This window comes from Pipra filicauda, unplaced genomic scaffold (assembly GCF_003945595.2).
Source record: "Pipra filicauda isolate LSUMZ 115617 unplaced genomic scaffold, ASM394559v2 scaffold405_size854913_pilon, whole genome shotgun sequence".
Taxonomy (NCBI): Eukaryota; Metazoa; Chordata; class Aves; order Passeriformes; family Pipridae; genus Pipra; species Pipra filicauda.
Window position 1 is genome coordinate 173,201 of NW_024104538.1, and position 19,616 is coordinate 192,816.

Sequence of the window (19,616 nt, forward strand, 5' to 3'; positions counted from 1 at the left end):
TTCCCATATGTTCATCTTCTTGGCATTCGTATTCACCACCTGCATATTTGGTAGAGGCAATATTTACAAGATCTTAACATTTTATTATGTTGAAGTGTTCTCAGTTTATACTATTGACATACTATTGACATAAAATACTTGCATCCTGTGATTGATTAAACCAGGTAAGTGTATATTACATTATATGCTTACACTGTTACACAGGTGAACCTCATTATTCCATTTCATAGCCTCTTTCTTAAAAAGTGTAGGAGTGACAGAGGGAGATTGAATTATGCATGTCCATCTTCCAAGCAAGAGAAACTCAACTTAAGGTTATGTAATTTTCTTTTTGAAGCTCTCTGGAAAGCTGCAGTGGCCAGGAAGTGGTAAAGTGCCCAAGCCAAGAGCTTCTTAGCTTAAGGGTTTCCCTAATGCCATTCCAGACTGTGTATAGAGCCCTGGCAGACTCAGCATAAATGAGAACAGAGCCTTTGACCTTTATTGTAAGTCTGGGTCACACCCTGACTCTTCCAGAAGCTACACTGCTGTAGGAGACCAGAGGATGTGTATCTGTTTCTGAAATAAACCATGTAGAAGATTGGAAATATGTTGAAATACAAGATGATCCACAATGTCTGGTATCAATTAATCCCAGAAATATCTATATGATATCTAGTACTCTACAGCTACTTCCTCCAGAAATCTCCACCAAAAAAAAAAAAAAAAAAGATTTATTCCGATTGCAGATAATAAAAAAAATGGTATTTACCATATGAACATCTCCATGCTTAGCAATACTGTTTTACATGTGGCTTAGGGAGGAGTCAATACCAGTATAAATGTGGGCCTCTGTTTCTTCAATGTGGTAAATACTTGGGTTATTTCAAATTAATCTTGCAATTATATGAAGAGAGATTATTAGAACAAGAAACTTTGTTCACTTGTGGCCAATTAAACTTTTTGAAGCAATAAATGCTTTCGTGAAGCCAAGTAGACTTAGGGAAGTGCCCCAATAGCCTTCTCACACCTGTGAGAAAGACATTAAGAAGCTGGAACCAGGCTTTTGACAGTGTGGCTTGTGAGAGGAAGAGAGACAATGGGCAAAAAAGGACATAGGAGAAGGACAAAAGGCATAGGACAAAAGGCTGGACATAAGAGAAAATGTTTTCATGATGAGGACAGTCAAACACTGAAATGGACTGCTTAGAAAGGTTATGCAGTCTCCATCCTTGGAGGTTTTCAAGACCACAGTGAACAAAGCCCTCAGCATCTTGATTTGATCTCATAGCTGATGCTGTTTTGAGGAAGAGGTGAGATTAAAGACCTGCTGAGGTCCTTTCCAACCTGATATTTCCTGTAAACCCAAGAGGCAACTTTTGAAAAGTGGAGGCAATTTCTTTGAAAAGAGAATGCTTTATGTCTGAAGACTGTTGTTTACTGAATGAGCAATCTTTTCTTTCCATATGATATTATGAAATTTTTCAAAGAAGTAAGAAAGCTTTGTATTTGTATATATGGTTTTATATATTTATATGGTTTTCTATTACTGGCTGCACTTTTGTCCAAGTTCTTAAGTGTTTGGTATAGTCTTACTCTGAGACCATTTTGCCAATCAGGGACTACTTTGTTGACAATGATTGAATTTCACACCAAATTTACAACAGTGTAAAAACAGGCTAGAGAATTTTGAAACAGAAGAGCAAGGAATTTTTTCTCTCTGTGGGTGAGATGTGAGGTAAACTGAGAACAGAACACCGAATCATCAAGAAATAGTAGCATCACATAGATACCAGGGTTGCACTGGTATCCTCTTAACCAGTTACTTAAAGCTATTGGAAATGCTTCAATGCCAAAAGGAAGGAGTTTTTGTACCAGTGATTTTCTTTTGGCCATCTTCATATAAATTCACCACAATGGGAATTCTACTGGAAACCAAAAAAGACAGCTGCTTCACCCAGCAACAGTTTGGAACCTCTGGCTCTTCTCCAGGTAGCACGGTCAGTGGCCCTGCTCTCATCAGAAGCTGCATAAACAATAACTCAGTGTGTATTTAATGCAGTGTTTATATATAACAGAGTGAGAAGAAGAAAGACAGATAAAAATTCTGGAAGAGGGACATTTTAATATAATCTCCAACAAAGAAGCCATTTTTCCACCTCTGACCAAATCCTGGAACTCCCTCTTTCCAAAGCAAGAGTAGATCTGACTTTTATCTCACCTTGTACATACTAAATCCTGCATAAAGATTACCAATTTATGTGGTAGCTGTGCTGACTTTTACAGAAAATTAAAAGGCAAAAAAAGGTATAACTTTAATTTTTTTAAATTGATTGCATATTAGTTGTTAAGTAGATAAATGTATATATTCTGTAGGTTTGAACATAGCAATTCACCACGTACCTCTGTATAATTAGGAATTTGACACAGAATTAAGTATCAATAACTTAAAGAAATATACATCCTTAAGAATATGTGACTTCTGTCAATACATTCTTTTATTTTTATATAAACAACCCAAATCCTTCCAAATGCATGACTATAAGATTATCACTAGCATGGAAAATTATATTTTCAGTCTGGTAGTAAGTATGTCTCAGAGAAATAGACTGTATTTTGCATTGCATTTTTTGATTTTGGTCTGATGTGTGAAATAAGTTGTTACATACCTAGATATTATCCAATAAAGTAGTACTGAGCCAATAGTGAACTTACATTTTACATAAGATATAACTGCATTTAAACTTCCACATCTCATTTGTGTTTTAGAAGTGTTTGCTCAGTTCTATTTTAAACCTCTTAAGTGTAATTGTTTCTTCGGAAACCTGCATATTCTAGGAGGGTATATATTTTGCACAACACAATCCATTCAAATAAAAAGAAAACAGTTGCGAAAATTACTTTCTAAAATACATTTTTTTTATATTACAAGGCAATCTCAGTATTCTAATAATCTGATATGAAAACTTCTATTCCTTGGAGGAAAAAAAGCCTCAAATGAAATTCTATAGAATTTTATAACCCGGATAACTACTATTATTGAATAGATATCTCTTAATGGCAAATAGATGTAATTAATAAAGCCTTATGCAAATTGATGCAAACAAAACTATCAGTAGTAATAAGTTTCCCAGATTAAAGATGTAGAATAGCATTAACACATTAGATAATTTTAACATTTAGAAAACATACAATGAATTCTCATAAACAAACATATTTGGCGAACTCCTGATTAGTTGTTTCAGTTTTGCATAATCTTAATGCAAGATGAAGATAGTGAGTGCAAATACTCAAAAATCTATTGCCAGAGAAATGGATTTTGCTGTCAAAGACGAATCATTTATATACCTTTAACAATTAAACCTGTACATCTACAGTACTTACTTGTACCTGTTTCTAAACAGAACAGGAAGGGAAAGAATAAAGGTCTTTCACTTTTTCTAAAAGGAAATGGTGGACTGTGACAAGAATTTCATTTGTTCTCCAAGCCTGAAAGGAGATGAATAATACATTAGACTATATTTCAGGTTGCATTGTCAGTTTTAAAACAAATTTCAGAAACACAAAGGAGAAGAAAGAAGAAAAAAATCTTTTAATTTAAAACTTTAAGACACAAAATCATTAATGTACTCTTCTGTGTTTTCATTTCTCTACCTCAAGACTGAACAAGGCAACAAAAGCATGTTTGAAGAGTAGCCCTTTGTAAAAAGCTTTCCAATGTAGTTATTACAATGCTTTAACAATCCCAGCAAGGCCGTATGAATGTACCTGCTTTAATTCCGCTCTGTTTAGAAAGCAAACGGTAACGACCTACAATCCCTGAGGTAATCTTTACTGAGACCTCTCATTCCCACTCCTGCACTACTGTCACTAAGGATATTGAGCATTCCCATGCTTTCTGTTTATGGAACTTATTTTCCACTCTGTTGGCTTCTGCACACATCTATCCTTCCCTCCCCTCGCCCCCCAGCTAATGTAAAGTAAGGCCCTCAATTTGCTTCTAAAATACTGATATAGAAGTTTGAAAGGGTCAGGATCAATAAAGGAAAGAGCAGTAATGATGTTGACACTTTTTAGGCCTAGCAGTCTTTGGTTTGGCTGGCCCTATGCTTCCTCATGTTGTTTCCTGCAGGGCACTATGTGTGTTAACAGTCATGCAGAGAGTGAATGCATTTGCATGCAAATGCAGAAATGACTATTGAACATCCCAGTTGAAGAGAGTTTGGGAAGGAGGCAACAGAGCACTGGACTGGGACTCAGCACACTTAGTTTCTATGTGAAAGTGTCTGATTCAGCTTAATGGGTTCAGGCAAGTAATTTCTCTTTGGTTTATTTTGTATATGTTTGAAACTTCTCGAGGAAAAGCTATGTGGGAGACTGGTAAAACATAATTTTTTTCCCGCGAAGTTATAAGTGAGAGTATATTCATTCTTCTTCCTTTCTACCTAACTGTACATCTGATAGTTCTGCTCTGCTTTGGATGCAAGTGTTGTTAGAAACTCTATATAGCCATTGATGCACAAACACTACAGCAGTTATTGTGTCTCCTTTTAGTCTAGAAACAAATCAAGTAAGAGGGAAATGATGTGCTCACAGGAAAAGGGAACACATAACGCATAACACTATCACAGATGCATGAATAGTGGTGTTGCTGAGCCCATTTTCTTCTCTGAATTAGAAAGGCTACCACTGCACCTCATAAATGTCCTCAGGTTTCACTGTGGTGCTGAATCACAAAGTACTTCTTTAGCAGTAGTAAACTGTAGATTTTACCCTCCTTCATCTTGCTAAATTAGAATTTACAAAAATTTTTTGCTCAATGGTTCCTGCTATTGGTTCCATCCCTCAAATCTGGAAGGCTTTCCCGTTCCACACAAGCAGTCAAGGAAGAAAAGCATTTTTTTATATACCAGGTTGACTCCAAATCATTCTCAGAACTTGCTGCTGAGCTGTCTCTTTTCTATGACACATCAGGTCCCTACACAATTTCTTATACTGACAAGGCCTCTTTAATTTTTGTTCTGCTGCCTATGCTTAGCAATTGGTTGAATCATCCAGCCCTGCGCTGCCAGGATGATCAAATGCTACTCCATTCCTTTTCATCTACTTAGGGCAGCTCATCTTGTCTAACTGAACTTCAGAACAATTTTTTGTCCTTTGTTCTGAAAGAATACCTTTTATGACTTGGGGTCTAAATAGTTGTCTATGTTGATAATGTCTAGTCCCTTCTGAAACTGATGGATGATGCTAGGTAATAGCCTGTGGCTGAAAACAATCGGGACGGAAAAAGCATTTGAGAGAGACATTTCTGACATGGTATGATTTAGGAGATAATCACAGATGTGCTCTTGTCACAGATTGAGTTAGATTTGGACCTTCTAAAGGCCTGAAATGTTTGTTGTAAGACACTTATCTCTAACCTTCTTCTGGTGAACTGCCTATAAAATCAATTTAATTTCATTTGCAGAAGAAACCTGACAGCAGCTTTTCTAAATAAAGACAAAAGGGATCCCAAAGCCTAAGTGTGTTAAGTGTTTGCTTTGGATGAGTGTAGGGAGACTGTTTTTTCAGCCACTGTATGTTTACCTGACAGTTTTCTGATAAGCAGTGTGATACCAAAGCCCCACTTTGTGACAGTGCTAACACCATCTGCCAGGTGCTGATAGCTTGTTGAATAATGCTGTCATCAGTACTAAAGTGCTGATGGAAAGTTATTGCTTCAGTACCACTACAGCTTTCATCTTCTGTCTAATTGGTTGCTGCCACTAAAAATTATTACTCAGAAAAAAAAAAAGAAAACCACAGGTCATTTTTCTTTATCATGATGAATTACTTTTAGGCTGCCTTGCAGTGCCGCCATTGTTTATTTATTGCTTTCTGCTTCCTGCCAATTTTACTGATCTACACTCTAGAGTGAACTTTATTACATACCTGTGATTGCTCTCAGTACCTGGTTTGATACAGTTTCATTAGACTTTGATATAGTGAAATATCTGTTAAGGAGATACTCTGATGGACACAGTGGGCCAGTCTGCCTCCTGAGGTAGGGTACAGTAAAGTCATTTGAGTAATCTTTATTTGAAGACAGTTGTTGCCACTAAATTTGTATCAGATGAAAAACAGGCCAGATAGTTTAAAGAAAAATTTGGAAGTATTTTAATCACCAAGAAACCTCATTCAAATGCATTTACTTAAGGGTAAAATAATATACTTTGCAGGCTGCACAGCCATGCATGCCCCAGAGAGTTCACTCATGGTGACTGAGTAAAACAGAGAGCATTCACAGTTTTGCACTGCAGCTCTGAGCTACTAAAATAAATACATGTGAAGAACCTCAAGTGTTTAGAATGGCTGAGAACATATTGTAATGTAACTGAAGCCAGAATCAGTTCTCACTTGCATCAGTATAATGTGGACTAAAGCTATTTTGCCTTTAAAATGCTCTACCAGAGATTTTGGTTTGGCTTCCTAATTTTTTGGCAGGATTTACCTTTCCTTTGCAGGATCCTCTGTCTTGCTTTCATGAAAGCTAGGATGTCAGCATCAGCCTGGCTGTCTCCAGTCAGAGGAATAGATGTACTTGAACTTTGTGGGGTCCTGAAATAAGAAGTATATTTGTGGACTCAAGTGAGTAAGGTTAATTTTTCTATCTCCTCTTTTTTCACCATGAAGGACTTTGTTCTTCCATACATTCTTGGAGAAGGCACATTTTAGAGGAGAACTGAGTCACGACTTTTTACTGATCTTACATAGGTTCCTAAGATTAGCCAATATTAGTCAATATTAACCAATTTGTTAAGGTTAGCATGTGGTAAAACTACATGCTTATCAGCTATAAAGCCTCTCACAAAGGGTTAAAAATATTTTACTGCTGAGTCAAAGACTCAGCAAGTGGAAAAGCCTAATGTAGCGAGTTTACGAAGGAAATGATGGATGTGACTATGCTGTGTGCTTTGTTTCAGGCTGCTATAAATTTGAACCGACCAATAGTATTTTTGCCTACTATGAAGGAATTAAATTTTCATCCATACACAGAAGTAAACGATCACATGACATTCATGACATTTCCTGACAGATGCAACTTCTTTCTGCTGCTGAGTCTCCAGTCCCAGCTGAACACTTGTATATATGCACTCAAATCATTGACTCTCCGGTGGTATAAGATGATGTAATACAATTAAGCTGTTCTAATAAGCTAAGAAAGCTAAGAATTTGGGCCTGTGTCTTTAACCTTGGTTGAAGATTAAGCACTAATACAGTGCTTAATTTTCAAACAAATACATTGACAGAAGTACAGTGATAAAAATTTCAAATACAGAAGGACAAGTGGAACTGAAGGGAGAAACCTTTTTTTTGCATATCCTACATTTGTAATTATAGTTATTTCCTCTGTTCCTTACTGACTATTGCAGTAGGAGGAAATTGTGACTGACATAAACAGCAGTCTCATATCCTTATCTTTGTTCAACTAATGAAGTTCTCACTTGCTGAATCAGTGAACCAAAATGGAAAAATAAAGTAGAAATTACCCCCCCTATTTTTATGAAATTTACAAAGTGATTGCAGAACACCAGTAAAGAACTATTCTCTTATTAATTTTAATTTGATTAGCATCAGTATAAAAAGTAAAAAAACCCACAATATATTTGAGAAGGTATCATCTAAACTCCATTTTAGCTTCTCTTTTTCTTCTGCTTTTTCTGAAACCAAATGCAATTTAAAACATTTAAACAGGTTTTGGGGGATGAAATTTTCCAATTTTTTCCTGTTCTGGATTGTTTTGGAAAATGAAAGAAAAAAACCCTTGCGTTTTGTTCTTACTAATGCAGTATGAAAAATAGTAACTTAACTGTATTTTCCTAAGGGCCTTAATACCCAGAACTGTTGAGCACAATAAGAGTATAACTTCAGTAAGTATAGTGACTCAGCACAGTGTTTCAGTGCGAGAAAAGAATATGGAAATGAACACACCTGAAAAAAATAGAGGCTCAAAAAAACAACAGTTTGTTATCCTGCTAAGTTAATTTTCATGAAACAGTACCTCTTTTGAGAAAACATGACATGTAACCTTTTCCAAGCCTGACACACCTGAGCTACTGTTGTCATTTTATTTTAATAGAATAATTTGTAGGAGGACAAAATTTTAAGGACAAAATTACAAGTATGAAAAGAATCTCTGCCTAGTTCCTGCATTCTGCAATTCTGCAATATGTAAATACTCTGATCTCTCTTCTTTTCGAATATTTTATTTACTCTGAAAGAGTCCCTTTTTCTGGGGAGAGATACTCATGAGGATTCATTAGCTTATAGGGAAAAAAGCCTCAGGCCAAACAAGAAACCACATCTTTAATGCTGATAATGCAGCTGATTGGTGTAAAGCTATGTGACAGCCTTGTTGTTGTTTTGGAAGTTGGAGGAAAATCTGCAAGTTCTATTACATTTTTATTTTTCGAGGAGACTATTGTTAAATAGTCTGATGGAGAATTATCTAGGCATTGTACTTAGTACTTTCCTTTTTTGTCTGAATAGCCCAGGTGCACTTCTTACCTTGTTTTTAAAGTCGGATTACTAAAAGTGATGGAATTGTTTTTCCCAGGTGGATCTTCATTAGGGCTGACTCTTGTGATCTCTGAAAAACTGGAATGGGAAATGAAGAAATGAAGGAAAATGAAGGAAATTAAAGAAATGAAAAAAGAATTTAATCCTTGTGTAGCAAATATGAATACATACACTAAGTAACTACAAAGAAGATGTTTTTCAAGATTTTTTTAGATCTATATAAAGCACTTGTTTACCGGAAGAAGATTTTCAGTTTGATCCATATGATGATTAGATCTGTGTAGCTATGTGGCTATGAAAGAATGACAAATAAGCTCATAAAGATTATACTTTTAGTATTTGCCTTCTAAGCTGGGCTTGTACAGCACTTTGATGTATCTGATGTAGAGTTAGGAACGGTATATTTAGTTCCCAAACTGACTATTAGCCAAGTGAGGCCTTAGCTCATTTTCCATTCTTTCTTTAGTCAGGCAAAATTATTACGAAAATCAGTGGGAGACTGGATAAAGACTCAGCGAGGACTTTGGGATGTGACTTGTTGATGATAGCCAAATATATTGCAAACAGCTGCTGTGCATTCCTGCCCCTGCAGATACCATTATCAAGGAAGCTCACTGCTAGGGAGGCAGTTTTCTGCCACTGGATATCTAGGGACTCTCTTCTTTCCCCAGGGGTTGCATATGCTGTCGGATCCAATCCCAATCTTAGAGTGGAAACACTGAATTACCCAGTTTAAGGATTTTTCCAGTAGATGGCAGGATTGGCAAGTTCTTGCTTTTCTAACTCTGCAGTAGTTAGTTCGTTTTTGGCTGATGAATTGATATTTCTGGCAGAGAACTTGAAAAAGGAAAGAAATTTATTACTAAAATTTTACTGTATTACACTGTGCCAGGTTCAGTTTTGCAGAAGATATTGTGCCCAGGAGTATAAGTCATTTTCAGATGAACAGTTTTAGTTTTGCTGTATGTTCCTCTTTAACTCCTCAAGTCCCATGCCATTCACACCTGCCTAATTCAACTGAAGCATTATAGTATTTGAAGTTAATAATTTTCTGTACTTTATTACACCTACATATTACAAGAGCTAGAAAAGATGTGTGATGTTATTACCTACTATGTGGTTTAACAATATCTGGGAACTTCACATCATCATTCTGCCTTATGATTTCCTGAACATTTTTTCCATTGATTTGGCAGTTCTTAAAAAAGAAGTGATTTAGGCTTTTAAATTCAGTTTTCTAAAAGCACTCTGTGTTAGTACCTTGAGATACCTAGGCATCCAAGTCATATAATTGTGGTTTAATAAATCACTATACATCATCTAAACCATAGCAACCATCTACGACTCTATTCTTAGCCTACAACAAATGTAAGGTAATATGACTTAATGTGATTCTTTTTCATTGCTTTCTTTTAATTGGAATAAGCTTATTTGCTTTTTATTTATCATGCATAGAATGTATAATTTTACAAATACTGTGAGTCAGCTGAAGTATTTTATTTTTGAAGTGCAGTAGTTTATAGTTGTAGCTATTTTTTTCCATTGAATTTAAATGAAACTTATTATTCAAAATTGTTAAATCCCCATTTTAAAGGGGATTTAGATTCAGAACAATTAAAAAATCCTAGACACTACAGGTGTGGCAAAGTTTTATCTCTAGGGATCTCACTTTCAAATGGATTCCTGGACCCAGGGACAATATGCCAAAATTTGCCCTAGGGTGCTTTGGGAGAACTGGGTACCCAAGAAAGGTGATATTAAAAAAAAAAATTTACACTGAAAGAGATGATGCCAGAATCAGGGAATTAACATTACTGTGCTTAGAGATGGACCTTAACCTTTTATCCTCTGCCTCTGGGGATGCAAACTCTTAAGAAAATGTATAAGGCATCTTATAACTGTTTTTTAAAATGACTCAAAGTGCTGCTTCCACATGAGGTTAATAATTAGTGTACTAATCTAACAGATGAGTTCCTCAGCTTGGCACAACTCAAATCCATGTTTTATGTATCCCAGAGATTTGTTTAATCCCTAGGTTAGAAGGATGGTCTGTATGGGGATAATTTGCATCCTTCGTACTGAAGCGCTAATGATGGCATTGCAGGATATGTTGAATCATAAGGTGACAAAAGAGTGTAATTTTGCTGTGCAGTGGTTTGTATGCTCAGATGCAACTTGCTCCTAGACTGTTCTTAGATGTCAGGACTCTCCTCCTTCATCTGAGTGTTAGATGCTGTTCCAGTGATGAGAAATTTTCTAGTAGTGCTCGAAATTTATTGGAAAGTCATTATGACAGCATGGGGTGGGGGTAATGATATGACTCTCTGTGTGCTAAGCCTGAAGGACTGGACATCTCAGGATGCTCAACAAAGCCAAACAAAACCATAGCTGACCTGCTTTAGTGTGATGATTGTCTTCAAGCAAGAGGTTGGTCTAGAGATCTCTAGAGGTGCCATTGAACCAAAATTTCTGTAATGTGCAAACAGGCACTCCTGGATCACATTTTGGATTTGGATGGACATACAAGGTATATAAGGCCTGTCTCTTTGTCTGTCTCCTAAGCTCTAACATCATTCAGGTTGTTTTGACAATGCATAATTCCCATTTTCATTCTGAATCTATCTGATTTTTCCTTGAGTTGAATTTAAGAAGTCTCAAAACACTGTTTCCTGACAACTTTAGTAAAATTCCTGCTTTTTTTCTGGAGATTAAAGATAGTCTGTCAGATTTGTTTGTTTTTGTTTCACAAGTTTGTTTTTTTAACCTCATACCTGAAGTTCCACCCAGTGGATAACTTACTTTTTTGGGGGAGAGAGGGGGTATCCTCTATTGAGGGTATATTTCTCAGTCAGGCATGGAGCAGCAGCTAGAGAAATGTACATAGTGTTGCAGCAGTGCTTCCCTTGCTGCAGGAACCCAAGGACCAGAAACAACTGACCCATGGACTGATCAGCTCCATCAAGCACACAGGGTAGAGAAACTGGAGAGATGATACATCTCATAGTATGAATGCTTAATCTGTCAGCTAAAAAATAGTGGAAAATCAGGTAGATTAAAACAGAAAGTGAAAAATTCGAAGGTGTGCAACCTCTGTAATGTTAAAAAACCCACAGTTGCAGTTCTCCGGTCATCTGAGCCTTGGACATGAGGGGAACAGATGTTCTGTGTAAAGACAGGAAAGATTCAAGCTGCTTAAAAGCTGAGTATTTTAGTAGTTGGTTACAAAATCAAATTTGGCCTAGCTTGCAAATTCACAGACACATTGTTCAAGTTGTCACCACAGAATGTGAAAACCTTTGAAATGTCATTAATTGATGATGTTATTCCCAGATTATATTTTATCATCATGTAACATTGAGGAAAATTGGCAGGAATAAAAAATAATTAGACAGAAAATGCTGCAAAACATGTAAACATTGCCCTTGTTTCACACAACATTAATACAGGAAGGAAATTTTGCAATCCAGGACAATAGTTGTTAGAAAATCTGATGCTCAAAGTCATCAGAGAACATGAAGAGTTATCTGAAAAAATCTCCAGGGGAATCTAAAGTGCTAGGAAGATTTTGAAGCAGAAATAGGACAGCCAAGGAGTCTGAGATTTAACATACTTGGGTCTGGCTGGAATAGGACAAATGAGATCCAGTACACCATCACAGGAACTGGTATGTTAAGTTCCTGTGTCAACTGGGGTCAAGGAAATCCTTGGGAAATAAATTTTCTCTATTTTATTCTCTTAAAGCCTGTTAAATTGAAAACTTTTACTCTAAAATGTTATTACATCAGGTAGGGGAAAAAGTAAATTTTCATGCACAGTGGGATGTTAAGCCTCCAGCTCCTGTCTCACAAAAAGCAGAAATAATGTTTCTATTTCCATGTACATCACACTGGAAATGTTTGAACAGCCTAACATAAAATAAGATCAACTTTCTAAAACTGTAGGAAGGAAAGAGTAGTTGACTTCTAAAGATTATTGCAAGAATATTGATAGAGATGGGAAATTAAAACTATATTCATTCTGACTCCATCTACGATTTAAGTTCCAGAAGATGAATATTCTGTGACTGTGATATGTATGCAAGGATCATACAGTCAGTCTCAGCCAACATGCCCATTACTTAGACACAGAGAAACTGTTCACTGTAAAGAACATCTGCTTTTTTTGCAAGAAATTATGTGGGGCAGTAAGCTTGGCAGCTGAAAGCAGCAAGACACCATTCTATTCAAAATGCCAGACAGACTTCGTTGAGACCTCTCCTCCAGTAATAAACATTAACAGTAAAGGCCTTTGATAGAAAAGCTTAAATAAAAATTATACAGAAATCAGTTATAAAATTTTGCTTCTGAGCTAGGGTAGGGGATGGAAGATGCTCCGCTGCTGGAGACCAGTCTCCCATTGCACTGGAAAGTGCCTGGGCATTACCATATGTTCTTTATAATTCTAATCAGACTGCAAAAGCTATCACTGTCCCGAGCAATGCAGCAAGACAGCGACTGAAAATTGTTGTTTCCTAGGTCGGGGGGGCTGAGAGGTTGTGCAAGAGGTGCTTAGTTCAATGCAGTAGAAAGTTAAAGAGAGTGACAGTCATGGATTGCTTGAGCTAATTTCGCTGACTTTCACAGAATCATAGAATCAACCGGGCTGGAAAAGACCTCCAAGATCATCAAGTCCAACCTCTGATCCAACACTGCTGTGGTTACTAGACCATGGCACTAAGTGCCACATCCAGTCTCATCTTAAAAACCTCCAGGGACGGTGAACACGCCACCTCCCTGGGCAGCCCATTCTAACGTCTGATTATTCTATCTGTAAAAAATTTCTTCCTAACATCCAACCTAATCCTTCCCTGGCACAGCTTAAGACCGTGCCCTCTTGTCCTACTGCTGGTTGCCTGGGAGAAGAGACCAATCCCCACGTGGCTACAACCTCCTTTCAGGGAGTTGTAGAGAGTGATGAGGTCTCCCCTGAGCCTCCTCTTCTCCAGGCTGAACAACCCCAGCTCCCTCAGCCTCTCACCATGGGACTTGTGCTAGAGTCCCTTCACCAGCCTCGTTGCTCTTCTCTGGACCTGCTCCAGCACCTCAATATCCTTCCTGAACTGAGGGGCCCAAAACTGGACACAGTACTCAAGGTTTGGCCTCACCAGTGCTGAGTACAGGGGAAGAATCACTTCCCTGGTCCTGCTGGCCACACTGTTCCTGACACTTTGTGCTGACAGACCAAAAATGCTCTCACATTTTGTTCCATCAGCTTTTCTGTGGGACAAATAACCTTCAGCCTAACACCAGAAATGAACAGCTCAAATTAGGCCTAAAACCTGACAGCCATTTGCTGAGTGAATAGTGTTTAAGTCTTGAGAGAACACAGAATAAGAACTGAAGCAAAGTAGAGGAGACTAGAGTTGGTTTTCATCATTTTAAGACATCTGAAATTGTCTTCTTAGACAACTTTAAAGGACTATGTCTATAATTTTCTGTACTGATATCTGTAGCATTTGCTACAGATACAGGGAAGTTTAAAATACAACTTAGAATATATTTTACAGTTTTAAGAAAATTCAGTATTCATTATTTAATGGTACGGAGAATATATTGTGTTTGCTGTAAAAGAGAAAATGTAGGTCGAATCACAGAGTACTCTGGGTTGGAAAGGACCCAGAAGGATCACTGAGTCCAATTCTTAAAGTCAATCATCAGAGAAATGGTAACTGTATAAGGAGAAGCAGGGAGAGAGAAGGAGAAAAAGAGAGCAAGAGAAAGGTGGGGAGGGAGAGAGGAAATTTATTATCCATGAATATGGAAACTGCACAGTCAGGTATGTGGTTTCTTCCACCCTACTTTTCTTGATGGCTATGGAAGATTTATTACTGCAAATTTAAATTAGATGTTTTGAAATCAGAAGTGACTGATGATGAAACTAACAAGATGATTACATTTTTCTATCGTAGAGGATGCACCAGCATTCTATAATATCAAATGTAATATCATTGTGTAATAATATGCTGCATAAACGTAACACCGTGACATTTTTCAACAGCTAATCTATCTAGGCTATATATTAAATAATTTTATAATCATCTTTGATTTGTAGCCCCCTGAATACATTCCAAAGGAGATACAGTCTCCTCATACAGCAGAGTTGATGGATAACAAGCTTGCGTTTCTTATCTGTCATGGGGTCCCTAGTGACAGGTTTCCAGGGTCCCAAGACCAACAAGTCAAAAGAACTGATGTACAGTAAGTTACCTTCAATATGACTGCAAAATGACTGAATGATAAAAATTCATTTTCTACACAGTCATTTCTGTTGTAACTGTAAATACAATGTTTTAGTGTGATATTTGCAAAAGCATTCTGGTGAACTGCACTTCTATAAAAAGGAAGAGAAAAATAACCAATTTACCTGTTAGTTGATAGATGCTGCAAGGATTTGATAAACTGGGGATAAACAGTCACAGTATTTGGTGATGTAACCATCTCTGGCTTTTCCTGCTGGTTTTAGATCAAAAAACAAAATTAGGTAGGAGAGGATTTTTTTAGAGTTCTTGATACTGGCCTATAGGTTTCAGCAATAACAAGGTAGGCAATGACTCATTCAGAAAACACCGAGGTTGAATCATACAGTATTTTCTCCACTTGCACAAACACTTCTGAATAAAGAGAAAAGTATTTAGAATTGGTTCAAGTATTTTTAAGCTCAAGTTACAGTTTTTTAATATGTAACAGCATGTGTTTACTGGTTTCAGTTTCATAGGCAGCTCAGATGTATAGATAGGTCAAGATCCAAGAAATCAATCCCAATTACTTTTTCCAGTTTTCTAGTCTTCTGCTGATGAATCATGAGAGGCTGCATCTTGGAACTCTCTTGTTAAGGGATACCGAAAAATGTGCTCCAGTGGATTCAAGAATATTACTTGCAGTGCTTTGAAAAGCCTAAATATTTAGACAGGAGGGTGACTAAAACATTATCCTCTTTACCACTAGTACGGTTAGGGATTTTAATGTGAAAAGTATTTTGCGATGATAACTTGAAGTTAAGCTAGTTAGGTGGCACTGTATGGATAACTAAGTTTCCGATGTTCAGTTCTGTATTAACTTTAGGCTGTTTTCTTAAAAATACAGTTTAATTTATACTCACAAGAATTAAGCAAAAAATGGGCTAAACATTTCTTTCTTTATAACAACTTTTCCTCAAGGGGTAAATCTCCTTTCCAGGTAATAATAAATGATATGGGATGGACTGTACTCTTTTCATGAGGCTGACGTATGTTTCATGGCAGTCCTTCATTGGGACACGCCATGTCCCTACTTGTAAGTCATTAAAAAAGTGTCAGAAGAGGAGCATAAGAAAGCTGTGTTATTGTTTCAGTTGAGTGTAGTCTTCAGACTGTGTTATGAATTTCTGATACACTGTTTAAAATGACACCTCTTTAGTTCATTTTTACACAAGTCATTGAATTAGAGCACTCTGTTTCTGCTGGGTTCTTAAACACTGGTGGGCCTCAGCTAGAGAGTGAGGGAACACAGTCTGTGCTGAGAGCTGCTAACCCTCTGGAAGCTTAGGGAAGCTGAAAGGTTACTGGAGTCTTTGAAACAAAGGAAAAAAAGCAACTACATTTGCTGGAATAAATCTGATGAAATCACAGTTTTGCTAGCATTAAAAAAGATTATTTTTCCCAGTCTTCTCTATTTGTTTAATGTTCCTTCAGAATTGTTGGCATTTTGGGCCCAATTCTTCCCTATCAATTTTTTTGGGAGGACATAAAACCAGAAAAATAGAGAAGAAAGAAATGATTTTTCTTTATTTGTGTTAGCTTCACATTGTCCAATTTATTACTGGACATTATCTTTGTCCAATTTACATAAGCATAAGCACAGGTGAACCAGACCCTGAATCATACTCCTTCCTATTTAGTCAATTAACTACTTAAAGAAATGATTGAAGATGTTATATTTACATGAAAATGGAAGAAATATAAAGTGATTTCATACCTGTAAATTTTTTGCCTCTTCAGACCACCAGACTTCAAAGTCTTTTTGCATCTTCATCTTTACTTTTTCCATAAGAAGCTGTAGGTGCTCAATCTCTACCTTCAGCCCTTTGAAGCGATTGAACATTGTTTTATAACTAATATGAGAAGAAGAAAGTGTATTACAGATCTTTCAACATATATCTGAAGAAAGGTTTATCCTACCTAGAACAGTTACAGATTTAAACTATAAAATAATAAATAATAATCAGAGATGCAGGGGACACAGAGAGATGGTAGAAGGAAGCATGTCATGTTTTATAAAAGCTTCATGTTTTATTAAAGCTTTTATAAGTGCAAGAAACTTATCCCCAAAACCTTTTATTTCATAAAAAAATTAGTGAAATTCAAATGGGATCAATATTGATTAACAATTAAAATATAGGTTCAATCAACTATGTAAAATATTTCTTTTAAATACTCAGCATGTTACTATTAATAAAGAACCCCACCAGGGCTTGGATTCAGATAGGAGCTGAGATGGATTCCCCTTTCAGATGGAAGCTTCATTAACCAGGCCTCTTGGCTAACATATCCTTGGAGATTTACCAGGAGTATGAAAGAGCCAGAAGTTTCCTCAGAGATTGCGCATAAGACAAATGCTAGTAAAACACTTAGAACTGATATCCTTGCATCTATTTTCTTTTATACTCCTGGCTACAGCAACATTAGAACAAGGACTGGTTAACAAATGTGTATCCTTCATCTTATTTACACTTGGTCAGTCCTGTATAACCTGAAGATTTTCCTTAGGTCAAGAAAGGCAAGACTTTTCTGAATCAACCAAGAAGGTTCATAATACATTTGGATTCAAAGAACAAGTTTTGAACACTAAGCCTCGGGGAGGATATTAAGCTGGTTTTATTTATTTTTAGCTTTTAGCCCAAGCATAAATTTTCCCCAGTCATCTACTGTGGCATCTTACAGACAAACCAACAGCATATACACAAATTTAAAAACTATTAGTGAACCACAAAGCTGACATTTTTTAAATGTCAGAGAAAACCCTGAGGGTAACTGTGTGCGCAGAATTGTAACTGGAATATACTATCAGTATAATTTATCTTCTGAAGGATAGCAGAAGTCTGAGGCAGAAGTAATACCTTTTTTTTTCTTCTTCAATTTGCATTCTAAGTTTCTCTTCTACTGGATCAAACATATTTAACTCTTCAGAAGGACTTGAAACAGCTATAGGAGAAATGTTCAGATGTAAGCAATGACCATATGATGTCCAAAGAAGCAACTTCTAATTAGAATAAAAACTACTTTTTAAGAGGTAGTTAACAAAATGGGGGTCATTAACCATTTCTCTCTTCTGGAAATGCTTCTTCAAATTCCTTATTTAGGCCTTACTTAGTAGACGAGACACTTGACAACTAGGGATTTGAATTAAGTTGCTTTTAATTTTTTTTTCCAGGAGAGATGGGAATACTGATTTTAGACATGAATAAAAGCAAGTTGTCAGTTTAAATGTTCATCTTTGGCATAATACCCTATCAAATGCATTCAACCTGGCAGTTTTGGCTACAAAGAAAAGACCAGAAGTTGTTTCAAAAAGAAGAGACAGCAGTAGCTGTGTTGGTGTTTGGAAATAAAGTAACAGAAGGACAAGTAAAAGACAAATCTTGAAAGAAAAATTAACACTTTGGTAAGCAATAAATTCAGACAATTGGTATAAATAAGGAAAACATCCTGAAACTATGTGAGAAAATTTTCAAGGTAAAGGAGAACTGAGGAAATACCTCGAGTAGCCTAAGTTAATCTAAGAAACCAGTTTAGGATTTTCCTATCCTGTAACAGAGCTAGTGAGCATGCAATACACAATATGCTTATTATGAGAGAGGACAAAACAGTCTTTCCATCATGGTTTATATGTTCATCAGTGAAAGGAAATGTAAAGTTACCTCCTAGTATTACAACAGTTTCTGTTTCTAGGATGAATGAGAATAGTTTTAGGTTCCCAAGAAAACATGTTTAACCTTTTTAACTCAAGAAAAATGAAAGAAACAAAAGATTTGCTGTACAATACATGCAAGTTTCCACCCTGACTATTATTTCTGCCAAGAAAATAAATTCTATGTCAGCCTGTCACAAGGCCTGAGGAATGCACCCTTTCTTTAAGGAGAGGAATTCTGTCTGGAACAAGAGGGCAGTAATGACCCCTCTCTGCCTCTAAGCACATCAAGCTGAAAACATTAATCTTCTGTTGTAGCACCCTATCGCTTAATACAGATTAAGTTGAAAGGCATTTTATTTCATTAGAATACTTAAGTCAAGCATGTTAATACAGACAGTCAAGGTGGACAAAGGCCATGCAGAATTCTCATTTTGTACATTGAAAGGCTTTGCTGCATGTGATTACAAAAGAAGAATAGAGTGAAGACATTTGTGGTGGAGAGGGTACTCTGAAAAGATAAAAATAGAAACTGCTTGGAATGTTAAAGTGAATGCACAAGGTAAAACATCACGGCAGAGGAGATGCTACAACAGTGGCACTGTATAACAAGCTATACCTGAACACAACAGATAATAAGGCGGCCATCATAATCATGTCAGAACCTCTGCGGAAAGCAGTAAACCTTTCCATGATTACAGCATATGAGGATTTTCTGATTTGTCAGATTTCATCCCCAAGAGAAGGCATAATGTGGGAAAGCACAGAGCTACACAGGGAACTTGTGAGGAGACATTCACTGCAGAGCTCCTGAGGCTTCACACTTGTTCTGACCTTCACAAATACACAGAATCCAGGTTTGAGAGAAATATGCTCTTGTGGAACAAACTGAAATGATTTAGGGAGTTACTTCCTCCTAATTGAGCCATGCTCACAGACCATGTGAGAATCCTTAGTATGTTTCCATGAATATTCCAGCCAGACCTAGCGTGACCCAGCTTCAGCAGTGGTTAAAGGGGACTCTTCTGAGAACACTGAAGTGCATTTGTTCTATTTTCACAATTTGTAACAGTGTCTGAGTTCAGGAGGTAGCAGTTCCAGCCCCTTATAAGCAAGGGAAGTAATACAGAGTGGAAGACTGTATCATCTTAAAAT

The 19,616-nt window shown here is 36.7% G+C and overlaps 1 protein-coding gene across 2 annotated transcripts in view; it reads right to left on the reverse strand.

The window, feature by feature from the left end:
* Positions 1-62: 62 nt before the first annotated feature.
* Positions 63-19,616, reverse strand: part of KIF6 (kinesin family member 6) — a 158,308-nt gene continuing 138,754 nt past the window's right edge. Inside the window, exons 17-22 of one of the 2 annotated variants that reach the window (XM_039385334.1) lie at positions 17,671-17,755; positions 16,530-16,665; positions 14,941-15,026; positions 8,527-8,616; positions 6,470-6,576; positions 63-3,468 (exon numbers count right to left, since the gene is read on the reverse strand). In XM_039385334.1, the coding sequence (XP_039241268.1) occupies positions 3,452-3,468; positions 6,470-6,576; positions 8,527-8,616; positions 14,941-15,026; positions 16,530-16,665; positions 17,671-17,755 (521 nt within the window). In that variant the 3' untranslated portion in view covers positions 63-3,451. Of the gene's footprint in view, positions 3,469-6,469; positions 6,577-8,526; positions 8,617-14,940; positions 15,030-16,529; positions 16,666-17,670; positions 17,756-19,616 lie in introns of both variants that reach the window. The other variant, XM_039385333.1, reaches the window with a different exon arrangement.